General features: G+C 38.6%; 2 protein-coding genes across 5 annotated transcripts in view; both read left to right on the top strand.

Annotated features, from left to right (window-relative positions):
* LOC107719998 (pyridoxal-dependent decarboxylase domain-containing protein 1) overlaps positions 1-10,668 on the top strand; it is a 21,226-nt gene extending 10,558 nt beyond the window's left edge. For all 4 annotated transcript variants that reach the window (XM_016527561.1, XM_016527563.1, XM_016527562.1 and 1 more), the window contains 10 exons: positions 933-990; positions 5,569-5,639; positions 5,768-5,873; positions 6,370-6,541; positions 6,799-6,917; positions 7,004-7,125; positions 7,223-7,315; positions 7,786-7,882; positions 8,959-9,057; positions 9,201-10,668. In XM_016527561.1, coding sequence (XP_016383047.1) covers positions 933-990; positions 5,569-5,639; positions 5,768-5,873; positions 6,370-6,541; positions 6,799-6,917; positions 7,004-7,125; positions 7,223-7,315; positions 7,786-7,882; positions 8,959-9,057; positions 9,201-9,430 — 1,167 coding nt within the window. In that variant the 3' untranslated portion in view covers positions 9,431-10,668. The remainder of the gene's footprint in view (positions 1-932; positions 991-5,568; positions 5,640-5,767; positions 5,874-6,369; positions 6,542-6,798; positions 6,918-7,003; positions 7,126-7,222; positions 7,316-7,785; positions 7,883-8,958; positions 9,058-9,200) is intronic.
* Positions 10,669-10,997: 329 nt separating this feature from the next.
* The window catches only part of LOC107719999 (eukaryotic peptide chain release factor GTP-binding subunit ERF3A-like), a 7,206-nt gene continuing 4,297 nt past the window's right edge, over positions 10,998-13,906 (top strand). The window contains exons 1-3 of the mRNA XM_016527565.1: positions 10,998-11,493; positions 12,794-12,835; positions 13,488-13,748. Coding sequence (XP_016383051.1) covers positions 11,298-11,493; positions 12,794-12,835; positions 13,488-13,748 — 499 coding nt within the window. The 5' untranslated portion in view covers positions 10,998-11,297. The remainder of the gene's footprint in view (positions 11,494-12,793; positions 12,836-13,487; positions 13,749-13,906) is intronic.

Consider the following 13,906-nt stretch of genomic DNA (forward strand, 5'->3'; position numbering starts at 1 on the left):
GTCTGCCTTGGGAAAGCTAGTGTGTCTCTGACATAGTGATAACACTCGTTGCCTTCTTTAGTGCAGCTCAACCAGGTCTCGTCCCATTCGTCGATCTTTGTGATATCACAAATCCCGGAAAATGTGCGTTGTAGTCCAAACGAGTCGTTTGTTGTAGTTTTTGAAAAATTATTTCTGTTAAATAAAATATCTCCTTTTGAAGTGGACTTTGAGCTTTGTAACTTTGCAGATCTTTTTTATGCTCAAACAGCAACATTACAGACTAACTAAAGTTGAAAAAGTGAAAAAGCATAATAGCACCCCTTTAAAAATGGCCCTTGTGAGAGATGGAGCAAAATAAAACAGTGATGTTCCTGTGTAATACTAACACTCGTCCGATAAGAGTTTGTTTGTTCAAAGTAAAGTTATTTAAATGATAGATACGACTACATAAGCTATAACAGGAACCACAGTTCAACGTTTATTTAATGTTTTTAAGAGATTAAAAGAGGTATAGACACTTGATGGATAATTTTAAGGTTTCACTTCCTTAATTTATGTCTAAGGGTGTTTTTTTTTTTGTTCATGAAAATGCCCATTAATCATGAAGGAAGCATTGTTTGATAGTGATAATAATGGGCATTTCTCTTGTTATTTAATGACATAAGCTTTTCTTAGTTTTAACAAAGGATCCAGCATCACATTAGACATTCCAGCAACACTAATGCTTGACTTTAGGTCATGTGCCACATTGTCCAGATTGACCTACCAAACCAGTAGCTAGTAAACAAAAAGCCTCTTCATGACATTGCATCACAACATTTAAATACTAGACCAATTTCACAATAACATGGTAGTGCTCACAGCATGACATTAAGGCCTCCTGTATGCTCAGATGTGTAACAGGTGTTTTGAGACCCCGTCCCCACCCTCTGTCTCTTTGATGTTTGTAGGTGGAGGATGAACTGAATTCTCCTGTGGTGGTGTTCAGGTTTTCACAAGACAGCGCTCGTAAGTTTTCTTTCCTTGGTTGTATGTGTGTGTGTGTGTGTATATGTGACCCTGGACCACAAAACCAGTCTTAAGTCGCTGGGGTATATTTGTAGCAATAGCCAAAAATACATTGTATGGGTCAAAATTATAGATTTTTCTTTTATGCCAAAAATCATTAGGACATTAAGTAAATAAAATGTTCCATGAAGATATTTTGTAAATTTCCTACCATAAATATATCAAAACTTAATTTTTGATTAGTAATATGCATAGCTAAGAACTTCATTTGAACAACTTTAAAGATGATTTTCTCAATATTTAGATTTTTTTGCACCCTCAGATTCCAGATTTTCAACCATTCATTCCACATCTGGACAGCTTGCCAAATTTCAACAGATCAAGTGATGGACCAGTCAGGTTACCCATAGTAGACAAATATAAGGTATGTAAAGTGTAAAATAAATCATCTTTGAAGAAGGAGAAAAAAATCGTATATATAATATATATATATTGTTGGGGGAATTTTTTCCCCTTAAATCTTGAACTGTATGAATGCTTTGAAGTTCATCACATGTCATGCATGGCTGTCCTTTATTTGGATGTTTTATTTAAAAATTCTGATGTCCCTTATATTTTTGTTTAAAAAAAATGCTTCTGGTGTGTTTTTGCAGGACATGGGCACTGTGGTATTGGGGAAATTGGAGTCGGGATCAATCAGCAAAGCTCAGCAGCTTGTGATGATGCCCAACAGGGTAAGATTATTGTAACATAACCCTTTAAAACATCAGGTTTTATGGCAAGAATTGGCTGACATATCTGTGCCTGTCTCAACTGTGTGCAGCACACTGTGGAGGTGCTGAGTTTGCTGTCTGACGATGTTGAAACCGATGATGCCGACCCGGGAGAGAACTTGAAGTTGCGACTCAAAGGCATTGAAGAAGAGGAGATCTTGCCAGGCTTCCTCCTCTGTAATGCTGAGAACATTTGCCACACTGGGCGCACCTTTGATGCCCAGGTCAGTGGAAACTCCCACTGTAATTAAAAGAATGATCCAACTTCAGTACAAGTTCAGCTCTATCAACAGTAGATATGATTACTCAAGTTCCTTGTTTTTGTTTTGCAGTGCTACATATCAATTGTGCTTTTGTTTCTGCCATTTCAGATAGTCATCATTGAACACAAGTCAATCATCTGCCCAGGTTACAACGCAGTCCTTCATATCCACACCTGCATTGAAGAAGTGCAAATTACGGTAATGGTTGCAAATTTTCAGTTTTTATATTTAGTATTTGGGCAGAAGTTCTCTTGTGATGTAAATCTGTGACCGTTAGCCCTGCAGACTTTAGCTCGGGTGACTGCCCTCATTTACAGCTAGTTCTGTATCAAAGTGGTTTAAATGTGCCTTTGGCTCCTTTACAGGCCTTAATCTGTCTGGTAGACAAAAAGACGGGGGACAAGAGCAAAACACGACCCCGCTTCGTCAAACAGGACCAGGTGTGCATTGCTCGTCTGAGAACAGCTGGGACCATCTGCCTTGAGACCTTCAAAGATTTCCCTCAAATGGGACGTTTCACCTTACGAGATGAAGGTAGGTGGACATTATCACCAAATGCGACTCTATAACTCGTCTTCAACTTGGATTTGTTGTTTTATATCTGTTCTGTGAAAAAAAATTTTGAGTTCTGAATATGTACTTTCTTTGTCTTGAAGGGAAAACCATTGCCATTGGAAAAGTGTTGAAACTTGTTGCCGAGAAGGACTGAAAAGAATGATTGGTGGTTCTGAAACGACTGACCGAGGCGGAGGGAGATGCTGCTTCAGCCGCAGCACACTTCATAGCCCTCCTGTCCTTTCTCCTCTCCGCCTCCCGAAGACCAGCTTAAAAAAACTTATCTTAAAGAAATCTGTTTTTAAGCAAATGAAAATGAAATCAAGTCCACATGTGTCAGCTTTCTCATATTGAGAGCTCAGCGATGCCATTGTTTTAGGTTCTCCCCCATGACCTGTTCTTCGTCAATCGCACACGTTGAATGGCAAGAGATCTAGCTCTCTTCCAAACCTTTTTTTTTATAATTTTTCTTTTTGCTTCCATCAGAGAAATATAATGGCAGCAGATACAGTAAACGTATGTGGACCAAGATTTGCTTGTTAACATAAAATGATTTATGAGCAGTAAAGTTTGAATGATTAACCAATTGAAACCAAAATGTTAATATCTTGGTTGTACATGTCTCCCATTGTTTATTCCCATTTTGGTTTCTGTTCACATAACGTTCTTGCAAAGTGCATGAGCGTGTTCACGTTATTAAAGCATCTTCTATGACAATAAAATATAAAATTGGGGAAAATTTGAATTGTTGAATTCTTTTGTGCTATATGATGGAGTTTCTTAAAAAAAAAAAAAAAAGGAAGAAAATGTGATAGAAATTTGTTAATTATAAGGATGTCTTGGTAACCCCTTTTTTAAAAATGCTTTGATCTGTGTTGTTGCTATATTTCTTATTTAACTTGGACTCTATTTCTTTAATGTTTAGTCAAAGACAGAAATCCTAAGTATTCTGCATTACTGATTCCTATATCGCTGAATGCATTGTGTGTGCAAACTGCAATGATATTTTCAGTGTTTGTAGATGGTATAAATCCCTTGTCCTGTAAAAGATGGGTTTATGAACTATCTTTAGCCCTTTGCTTAAACCGCAGTGTGATTTTTGTATTTGTGGGTGCAATTACTCTGAAACACAAATAGGGCAGTGTGGTCCAGCTCCAGATGTTCATACTGACACACCCACAGGGAGTGGCTTTCTCTCCACTGTATTTTGTGGATAAATACAGTAACTGGCGGGCAGAAGTGGAACAAGAGCTTCTGTATAACCATTGATGGGCTCTGAGCTTTCTAAGTAAGTGTACTTCATTTTTTTTATTTATATAGTTAAGTGACTATGAATGATGTTTCTATAAAAGCAATATTTTTAGTTTTCTGTGTCTCTGTTTTGAATCCTCTAAGGCTGAGTTTATATTGGTGGTCTTACATTTCGGTAGATCAAGATGCATTCCAGCATATCTGTGCGAGCTGAGACTGATGAAGCTGGTTCATGTCCTGGAAAGATGTCCCACAAAGGAGTGAAATGTGGCTGGAGTCACTTTAAAAAGCCAGCCCTGGCCATCTTCATTGGGGGTCTTCTCTTTGGCACGGGCACTGCACTGTCCTTGTTGTACTTCACCCAGGTGGGCAATGTGCCCTATTTAGTAGGACCTATATTCTTGTCTGTGGGGCTGATGTTCCTGGTCACTGGACTTGTCTGGGTGCCTGTCATCAAGCAGAAGATGGTCCATACAGCAATGACCCAAATGAGCCATGGCAGACCTCTGCTACCTGAGCAAAGAATTCATAAGCAGTCCTGTGTTACCATTTCATAGGGACTCTGAGCTGGGGCTATTATTAAGAATGTTTGTTTTATTTATATAATGTTTATTTTATCCTGTGAAATTTTATATTTTTTGTGTGGAGTCTATAGATGTGTCTCCTATTGCAAGTGCTTTTTTTATTGTTTTGTTCCCGGCAAATCCCTACAACTGGATTAAAATGGCTTTAAATGCTCACCGCTGAGGTCATCAGAGGTCAGAATTAATTCAGCCCAAACTGAATCGCTGCATATGAGACCTGCAGAATACTGAAAAAGCACAAATATGTAGGTCAGCTCTGTGGAAAAACAACAACAAAAACAGTTAGAAGGAAAATATGAAGCACTGTGTTTGTCTACCATTAAATCATTATTTATTGATTATGATTGAATGAATTCGGTTATTTAAAGTGTTGAAACTTGTTGCCGAGAAGGACTGAAAAGAATGATTGGTGGTTCTGAAACGACTGACCGAGGCGGAGGTAGATGCTGCTTCAGCCGCAGCACACTTCATAGCCCTCCTGTCCTTTCTCCTCTCCGCCTCCCGAAGACCAGCTTAAAAAAACTTATCTTAAAGAAATCTGTTTTTAAGCAAATGAAAATGAAATCAAGTCCACATGTGTCAGCTTTCTCATATTGAGAGCTCAGCGATGCCATTGTTTTAGGTTCTCCCCCATGACCTGTTCTTCGTCAATCGCACACGTTGAATGGCAAGAGATCTAGCTCTCTTCCAAACCTTTTTTTTTATAATTTTTCTTTTTGCTTCCATCAGAGAAATATAATGGCAGCAGATACAGTAAACGTATGTGGACCAAGATTTGCTTGTTAACATAAAATGATTTATGAGCAGTAAAGTTTGAATGATTAACCAATTGAAACCAAAATGTTAATATCTTGGTTGTACATGTCTCCCATTGTTTATTCCCATTTTGGTTTCTGTTCACATAACGTTCTTGCAAAGTGCCAGTTTTAGGTCAATTGTTTTTTTAGTTTTTGTTTTTTAGCTAGGTTACATTAAATTGAAAATTAAAGTGGCAGTAAATATGTTTATGTTACAAAATATTTCAAATAAATGCTATTCTTTTTTTAACTTTCTATTCATCAAAGAATTCTGAAAAAATGGGTTTTTACAAAAATATTACGCATGTATGTACTAAGAGACATTAACTAAAATACACAAAACTTTCATTTTCAGCCTCAAGTGGTGGCTCAGTAGAAGGCTATCTTGAGGGGGAAAGAGATATCCTTGATGCCCTTAACAGATGGGTAAATGCTTCTCTTACTCACAATGTATTATGAGAAATAAGTAGGCTGAATTGTGAGCATTTATAATAGAGTGCCGAGATGCTTTTCTTACAAATGAGTGACCCGACTGCTTTGATCTGATTTGACAGTTGGGTGAGCAGTTGGCGCAGCAGGTTCCCCTAAGTGGTGTGGATGTGGTTGAGCTGGAAGATGAGGGCACATGTGTTCGTTTCAGCCCCCTCATGACAGCTGCAGGTAAGACATTTGGAAGATAATTAAAAATCTGGAATGCTAACACAATGTTCAGGCCCAAGCCATACTGACATAAGAACTGGAAACATACAGGGTAGAGCTAATTATGAAATTATAAACCAAGAAATCCTGGGTTAGGTGCAAGCTCTAAAGCCTATATTAAATAGGTGCAAGGAAAAAATCAGAGGAAATTGGCTCGATATATTTCTGACATTTTTGTTTATATATATATATAGAATATTTAATTTATAATATATATTGTAATAGAATATTTATTTATTATTATTTTACATTTTTTTTTAGTAGTAGTAGTATTAATATTATTATTATTTAAGAAAATATTTTAGTAAAAATAGGGGCTTGAGGGGACTATTCTTTGTCCTTAGTGCGCAAAGATATAAAAGTATCAGTGATTTTATGACTTGTCAGTTGTTTTGCGGTGATGAGACCCAATTAGTGTTAACATGTTCATGCTAACAGTGGTGTTATGTGTGTGTAGCTCTTGGCACTCAGGAGAATGACGTGGCTGCACTTGTGGAGAAGCTGGGAGAGATGATTCCAGTGCTGAGCTGTACCCTACGCTTCAGACAGGACTTCAAAGATGAGGTTCTACAACAAGCTTCACTCTCGTACATTGAGGACCTGAGCTGGCCCGGTCTTGGAGGTGTGAGGTGAGACTCTGCAGTCAAACCTGCTTCAGTTTACAGCGCATTTACATTACATTCATGCATTTGACAGACACTTTTATCCAGAGTGCATTTGAGGTATACATTTAGTCAGTTTTGTGCTCTTTGGAAATCGAAAACGTGACCCATTCTGCCAGCTGAGATAAAAGGATACAGTGACCCTAATATCCTCTATTTCTCACTCGAAGAAGGTAACTCGCATTGCTAAACAAGTTCTTTTGTTTGTTGTTTGTTTTTATCAGGTATGAGCCCAGAACCACAGACCTGGATGAAGACAAGAGACAACACAGTGTGGAGAAGATCAACAGTGACTTGCTTAAGAAGCTGATGGAGCTGGATACTGACCTGTACTTCTCTGGTGGTAAATTCCTGATGATCGTATGATTGACAGTTGTAGAATTGCTTTAATTCACATGAACTCAGTGACCTGATCAGTCTTGTGTGCAGGTCCTGAGTTTTGTGAGGAGAAAAATGGCATATTTATTGGAATGGCAACAGAAGACCTGGATGTGGCAGAGTTGGTGGAAACTATAGTATCTATTGGAAAAGACATTGAGGAAAGTGGAAAGGTTTGCATTGTTTTTTGTTTTGGACAGGTGTTTAATAATTAAAGTAGACAATGAAAATCAGATAAGATATAATGCATCTGTGTATGTTTGTGTCTAGTTGTTTGAGAACATGACGGAGGTAGTGAGAAGAGGCATCCAGGAAGCTGAGCTGCAGCTTCAGAAAGCAAATGAAGAGAAACTTATGGAGGAGGTGAGTGTAAAGGGACAGTGGGGACCAAATGTTTGAGACCACAAAATCTCACTTAAACCTGTAAAATAAACCAGAAGATTTATGACATAAAATGGACAAGAAATATTAGTTTTATAAGTTTTAGTCTCATTTAAACCTGTAAAATAAACCAGAAACTTTGACGTAAAATGGATGGAAGTTTTCCTTTTTTCTTTCACTTGATTTCTAGGTCAAATAAGTAAATATGTGACATTGATCATGTGACTCATGTGGGATCATGTTCTTTTTTCCATTGAAGATACCGTTTAGATAATAGACCACATGGTCATCAGGTTTTACAATAAGCAAAATACTAAAATACCAAATACTAAGACATTCAGAAATTAATTTTCCAATTCAACAATGCTGGTTATATAATTTTAATAAATATAATAATTTTCTGATGAAATCATTCAAAAGAAAATTATATTCACATGTAATTTACTTTTCAGGGCGTATTTCGACAGATCCCCCTGGTGGGCTCTGTGCTTAACTGGCTCTCCCCAGTTCAGGCCTCTGTCAAAGGAAGAACTTTCAACCTAGCTGAAGGTATAGATGTTTTCTATAGGGGGTCATGATCTGTCTCTTTATTTATTTTGTACTGTTCTCTGAGGTCCACTTATAATGTTATCAAGTTTTTTTTTACATCAAAAAGCACCATAATTTAGAAGTTATAGGCTATATTCTGTCCTGTATTGACCCCCCTCATCAGAATGCTCTGTTGAATAGGTGTGGCAGATTTTAGACTCGGAAGTAAACGCCCACTACTATGATTGGCTAACAGTTGTGTATGTTTGACAGCCTACATCCTTCACAGATGGACGCTGCTGTGATTTAGGTTAAAAACGCATAAACACTCAGTACATATCAAACGGTTTGTAATAACAGACAAAGCAATAGTGACCACTTAATAAAAACAGTTACTCACACTTGTGTTGCGACATTGCTGTCAGATCCGATATAGTCGCCACAGCATCGTCCTTTAGTTTCAGTCTTTCTGAAAATCCTGCGTTGGATTGTGCCTTGTTTGTAAACGAATCCGTGGTAAAATGAAGTGAGCAAAGGACCAAGTTCTTACTGATCTTCTGGATCTTCAATAAAAATAAAGTTAATCGACTCTCTCCTAAAGTTGGGATCAGAAGGAAGACGATTCAAAGACTGTTTTTCCACAACATGGCACTGCACAGTGTCTTGTCTTCGGAGCATCTTTATCGTTTGGTTTCTGCGCAGACCTGTGTTTGCCTCTCTCGTTATTTACACTACATGCGAGAATCAGGGGGCGGGGCTAAACAGGCAGTGATGTAGAAGCAGGCGTTGATCATCTTCTGCGGAGGCGGGGTTTAGTCACACTATTACATCATAAAGTGGCACATTCCACAACCTGTGGTTTTGGCAGATTGGCTTCAACAGAAGCTGTTTTTAGACTAATGAGAAAGTTTTGAGTTCTGAAACTTACAGGATGTTTTTATAGTACAATGACCTCTTATACGTCAAAAGATCAAGGGAATTTTGATTTCATGACCCCTTTAAAAAAGTTTGTAAAGCACAAAAATGTCAAAGTGTCAAACTAACTTTGGTTTAATTGTAGTTTTCAGGTTTTTATACCATCTATCTTTCCTCCATAGGTTGTCTGGACAGCACCGAGCCTGTGTATTCTGTAAAAGCCCAGATGAATAAAGAAGCTTCCCTTGATTCCCCCAAGTCCATCACCAAACGGTTTCCAGGTAACGGTAGCATCTTGATCTAAGATCAGTGTGGCCCTAATTACATCTAATCACTTTGTGCCCACAAAATAATTAAATCACATTTGGTCTTTCATTGATGTTTACAGAACTCTGGGGTTAATCATATACCATGTGATTCACAGGTCAAAAACTCTTCCGGCGGCAGGGAGCGGGCTCAGACTCTGTCAGTGATACCAGCTCTGTCAACCAGCTCGAAGAATCGTTCAGGGAAACGGCACACGTGCAGGCCAGTGATGCGGAAGAGGCAGAGGTCCCTCAGGAGCGTCATGTCCACATAGTGGAGGAAACAGCTTTGTCAGACCAGCGTGTACCAGAGGGACATGAGACAGAGAGTGTAGACACCCTTAGATAAGACCACTCCTAAATGGATGTCCAGAGGTTGGCTTTGTCTTATGGAGGAATATGCGTCCATGACCTTGATGCCTTGAGCAAACCACTCTTGAAATTAAGAAAAGGAGCAGCTTTAAATGCAAATAACAAAACACTGGAATTTCATGGAAATGATGTCTGAAAATGCGTCCCTTTTTCTTAGTTATTACATAATCAATTGCACATTTTTTTAAGGTTTGGTTAATCATATAATATTGGGTCTCCTCACAGTTCTTTATGTGCACTGCAAGTATATCCTTCCATAATGGGTGACGTAGCCGTTACGTTTTGGTTTTGGACGCTTATCTTTGTCGTCTATAGGCTTGTCTGACAGGTTTTTCTGATCCATTTCCACACATTATTTACACAACAAAAGGGCTATTGTGGCCTTACCGTCATGTATATTAATGTCAAAATGTTTGCCAAAAGCTGGTCTTTCTTTATGTACACTCCACAGGCAGATGTATAAGAAGGAAGTTTCATGCAGCTGTTTCTAATCAAACAATAGCCTTATTGCACTTTCATGTACAGAATATCACACTTTAATCAGAACAGCAGAATATTTATTTATTCTATAAATAATTATCTTGGAGGACATTAGGCTATTTAGAGATAAGTAACATTTGCTATATGTAAAATAAGTTTAATTCAAACAGATATCCATCCAGCACTTTTGGCTTTACCAATAGTTAAATGATTATTATACTGTTCTCACTGTGAAGAATGTTTCGGAGATGTCTCTTTGAGTAATTGTTACATTTTTGGATGTGTATGAAGGCTAAATATACTGTACTGACATGAAGATCCTTATTTGTTGTTTACACCAATGTTAATTGTTTTAGCACACACACACACACACAAAGAGCTTTGCTACTGGGGAAATTATGTAGTTTCATTTAACATATAAATATTGTGTGAATTATTCATGAGATGTAAACTCACTGCAGCTAGAAGTTAGAACACATCCATCCATATTTTTGGGGCATAAAATGCTCTTTTCCTAACTGTGCTTCCTTACCGAATAACGTAATTGTAGGTCTGCTCATCTTTTTCAAAATGATTCTATCTTAACTGGTGCAATAAATCATTGGGATTTTTTCTTTGGGGGAGATAAGTGCTGACTTGAAATATTGTGTCAAAAGTAAGAATAGAGTGGTTTTTATAATTACAATTTTATTTTACAATGAACAGTTATGTAAATGACAATAAAGAAAATGGTATTAAAACAAAAATTATAGCTTGGAGTTTTTTTTTTAAACTCTCCTGAACTTCTAATGGTAACTTTTACATAATTGAAGAAGTTGGTTAAAAACGGCTGCTTTATCACACCATTAAAAGCCTATAATATGACTTTAAAGTTAAGTTTCAAATACATTTAAAAGCATATTTAAACACGTCAAATACATTTTCACACATTTAATAGTTTTATAGCTGCGGTGAACGGAAATAGGTTCTTAAAGAGTTTTTAAAGAGGTCAGCAAACGATTGGGTTCATCCGTAATGAGGAAATGTAGTTTATTATCGACACCGCTCAGGCGCCTTTCGTATTCTTTCAGAAGCAAAACTACTACATTTCCCAGAATCCCATTCGCTGTTGCTCCGCGAGGTCAGGGGAGTCGTCAGCACACACGAGGATTCATTCGGAGTGCTTAGTCAAACCTCCCTGTTCTCTCGCCCCTCCGCTGAGAGACACCGGCTGTTTGATTTCAACCAAACGGGGGGAAGGCCACAGTCCACAAACAGAAAGTTTTAACGACGCACGGGGTGACCTTAAAAGCGGCTAAGGGCGGACACGAAAGTGATCAAGTCCGTGGCTTTAAAGCGCGTGTGTGTGGAGCAGCTGTGTGGCGATGGACGCGATAGACACTGCCCCTGATTCCTGGGATCAGGAGGACGATGGCGAGGCCCAGGTCGACGAGCAACTTTCCAAGGCTTTTGCTGCCAGCCTAAACGTGGACGCCAAGCCGTTTGTCCCCAACGTGCACGCCGCAGAATTCATCCCGACCTTCCGACAGAAGGGCTCCGCTGAAACGGTGGAGTTAGCGGGTGAGTTCCCGGTTATTTAACGACTGTTAGCCGCGTTAGCTGTTAGCCTCACACACGCTTTTTCGCATGAGCTTAGCATGGATGTTACATCAGAGTTGCCGTCAACAGCTCGAAGCGGAAACGGGGCCAACGTGTAATTTGCAAGTTAACAAGCTGAAAAACTTGTTTGACGTGAATAAGAAGTGTTCATTTACGTGGTAATGACACCGTAACAGTTGTTCGTGCTAGAAAGCGAATCAGTTTGGTGGAGACTTTGTGCATAGGTGCTTGTAAAGCAATTTTAGACTTATGACAATATGTACCTAGCTGGTGATGAAGAATTAAGTGTATTCGGTTAGTATTTTGTTTAACTCGACAGTTTGCTGAAGCTTTCGACATGTTATTGCCTTTTATTAACGCACGTGAACTTGCTCAAAGGGTGCTTCCGTTTGTTAGCATTCCAATATCATCAATATTGATGATCAGAGGCCTGGCGCTTCATAAACAACCATTTTTCCCCTTGCTTGACTGCTTTGTTTGAGGGGCCTCTTTTGGCTGATTGTTTAAGGGTGGGATTTGGCCCCCATGCTGTCTTAGTGCAAACATGATGTACCATTATGTGTTGTGCTGTTACAGTGTAACAATGAAAGTCAGTTGTTGCTCTGATCCGCTTAAATCACGACACTAGAAAACTGGAAATATTCACCATCATCCAGTCTTAGATCAAAGGCTGATCAAGAAAAGTATTTACCACCAGAATTTGGCTGATGTCAAGGCATCTAAATGTTTTCATTACAGCTAAGTTTCTAAACTCTTACCTGAAGCATTTGTGTCAGCTGCTGTATTTGAATACTGTTCATAAGGTGCACACTGGAGGTCTTCTTAGAAAGACCAATGTAGCGTGTAATGGAGGTAAGTGCAGTGATGTGATCTTATCTGCTTATTAAACTTTTCCAAGCTTATTTGCAATAAAAAAAAAAACAACTCTAAAGAGAGGTAGTTTTTAACACAATAATGTATGATAAAAGTATTAAAAAATAGAGAAATGATTAAGTGGCAATTTCAATAAGTGATCTTGTTACAAAACCAAACTGTCATTTGGACAAAAACATGGGAGTTTGTTGGAAGACCTTTTCACTGTTTTTGTCTTGCCACAAGTGGAAGATATGCCATTCACATACTATTATTAAATAGTGCAGTTTGTTGTCTGCAAATATGTTGAATGTTGACATGCAATTTTCCTTTTAAGATGATTATTCTTAGCAACCAGACTGTCCTGTGTAATTACAGCTGTAAAAATAAGCATTTTATATTCCTGCAGGTCCTGATACAGATGCCAATGTGGAAGTATCAGAGCCCGAGGGTAGGTAAATGCTGAGAGACACAACCACATTTTGCTTCACATCCTTGTAATAATGATAATAAACATACAGATGAGTCCGTGCCTAGTAACTTGTGCTTGTTCACATTCCAGTTTCCAACTATTTAACAAAAGTCCTGTTCACACCAAGACAGATGTTTGGTGTGAATAATTCAATGTGATAAACATTTTAATTTGAATTAACATGTTAATGCTTCTGTTCAAGCAGAACTTTTGTGTGCCATAAATGCAATTTTTTTACGGAGAGGGTTTTTCATATGTTTTCCATTATGCTGCGAAGAAAACTGTTCAACCAATACGAACCATGCTCTTGGTCACAAGCCCAGCTCTGGCGCTGTTACATAAAACCATGACTTGGTGGCGCTCACGAGCAGAGTGATGCTAAGTGACGGTGAATAGTCAATCTGTAGTCTTGTATTTTGGTGTAGTTTGAGAAACACCATAGTGAAGGGAAAAATCTGAACGGCTGTTTGAAAACATATAAATATTGTTTGACATTCTTCTCAGTGAGAAGCTGGTATGAGAAATGGAAAATGGCGTAGCGCTTTGTGAACCGGGGTGTTTTCTTAGTGTCTACTCCAGTAATAATGATTGGATAAATGGTGTAAAATGATAATGTTGGTTTTGACATCAGCTCCGCCCATGGAGAACGGTGATGCGGAGATGGCAACAGATGACACCTGGGAGCAGAGAGGGAGTGAGCCAAGCAAGGCTGAGGCAGAGCCAGGAGGCAGCCTTGGAGGAGACGGGGGTCAGGCTGAAGAAGACTCCCCTCAAGAGGAAGGAATGGAGGAGGAGGAAGAAGAAGAAGTAGTGCCAACACCTAAAGTAGCCCCCACACAGCCAAATGCCCCCAAGAAGGAACATGTTAACGTGGTCTTCATTGGCCATGTCGGTTAGTGTTTGCATAATGCATTTACATTATATATTTGATGCCAGCATCCAGTTTTAACTCCTCAAGGACTGTTTAATTTTGGGTTGATTCTCATGAAAAGATTTTTAATGTAATGCCACATTTAGTTTTAGACTTAGATCTTAGACGTTTTATGTATA

This window comes from Sinocyclocheilus rhinocerous, unplaced genomic scaffold (assembly GCF_001515625.1).
Source record: "Sinocyclocheilus rhinocerous isolate Xijiao unplaced genomic scaffold, SAMN03320098_v1.1 scaffold273, whole genome shotgun sequence".
Lineage (NCBI taxonomy): Eukaryota > Metazoa > Chordata > Actinopteri > Cypriniformes > Cyprinidae > Sinocyclocheilus > Sinocyclocheilus rhinocerous.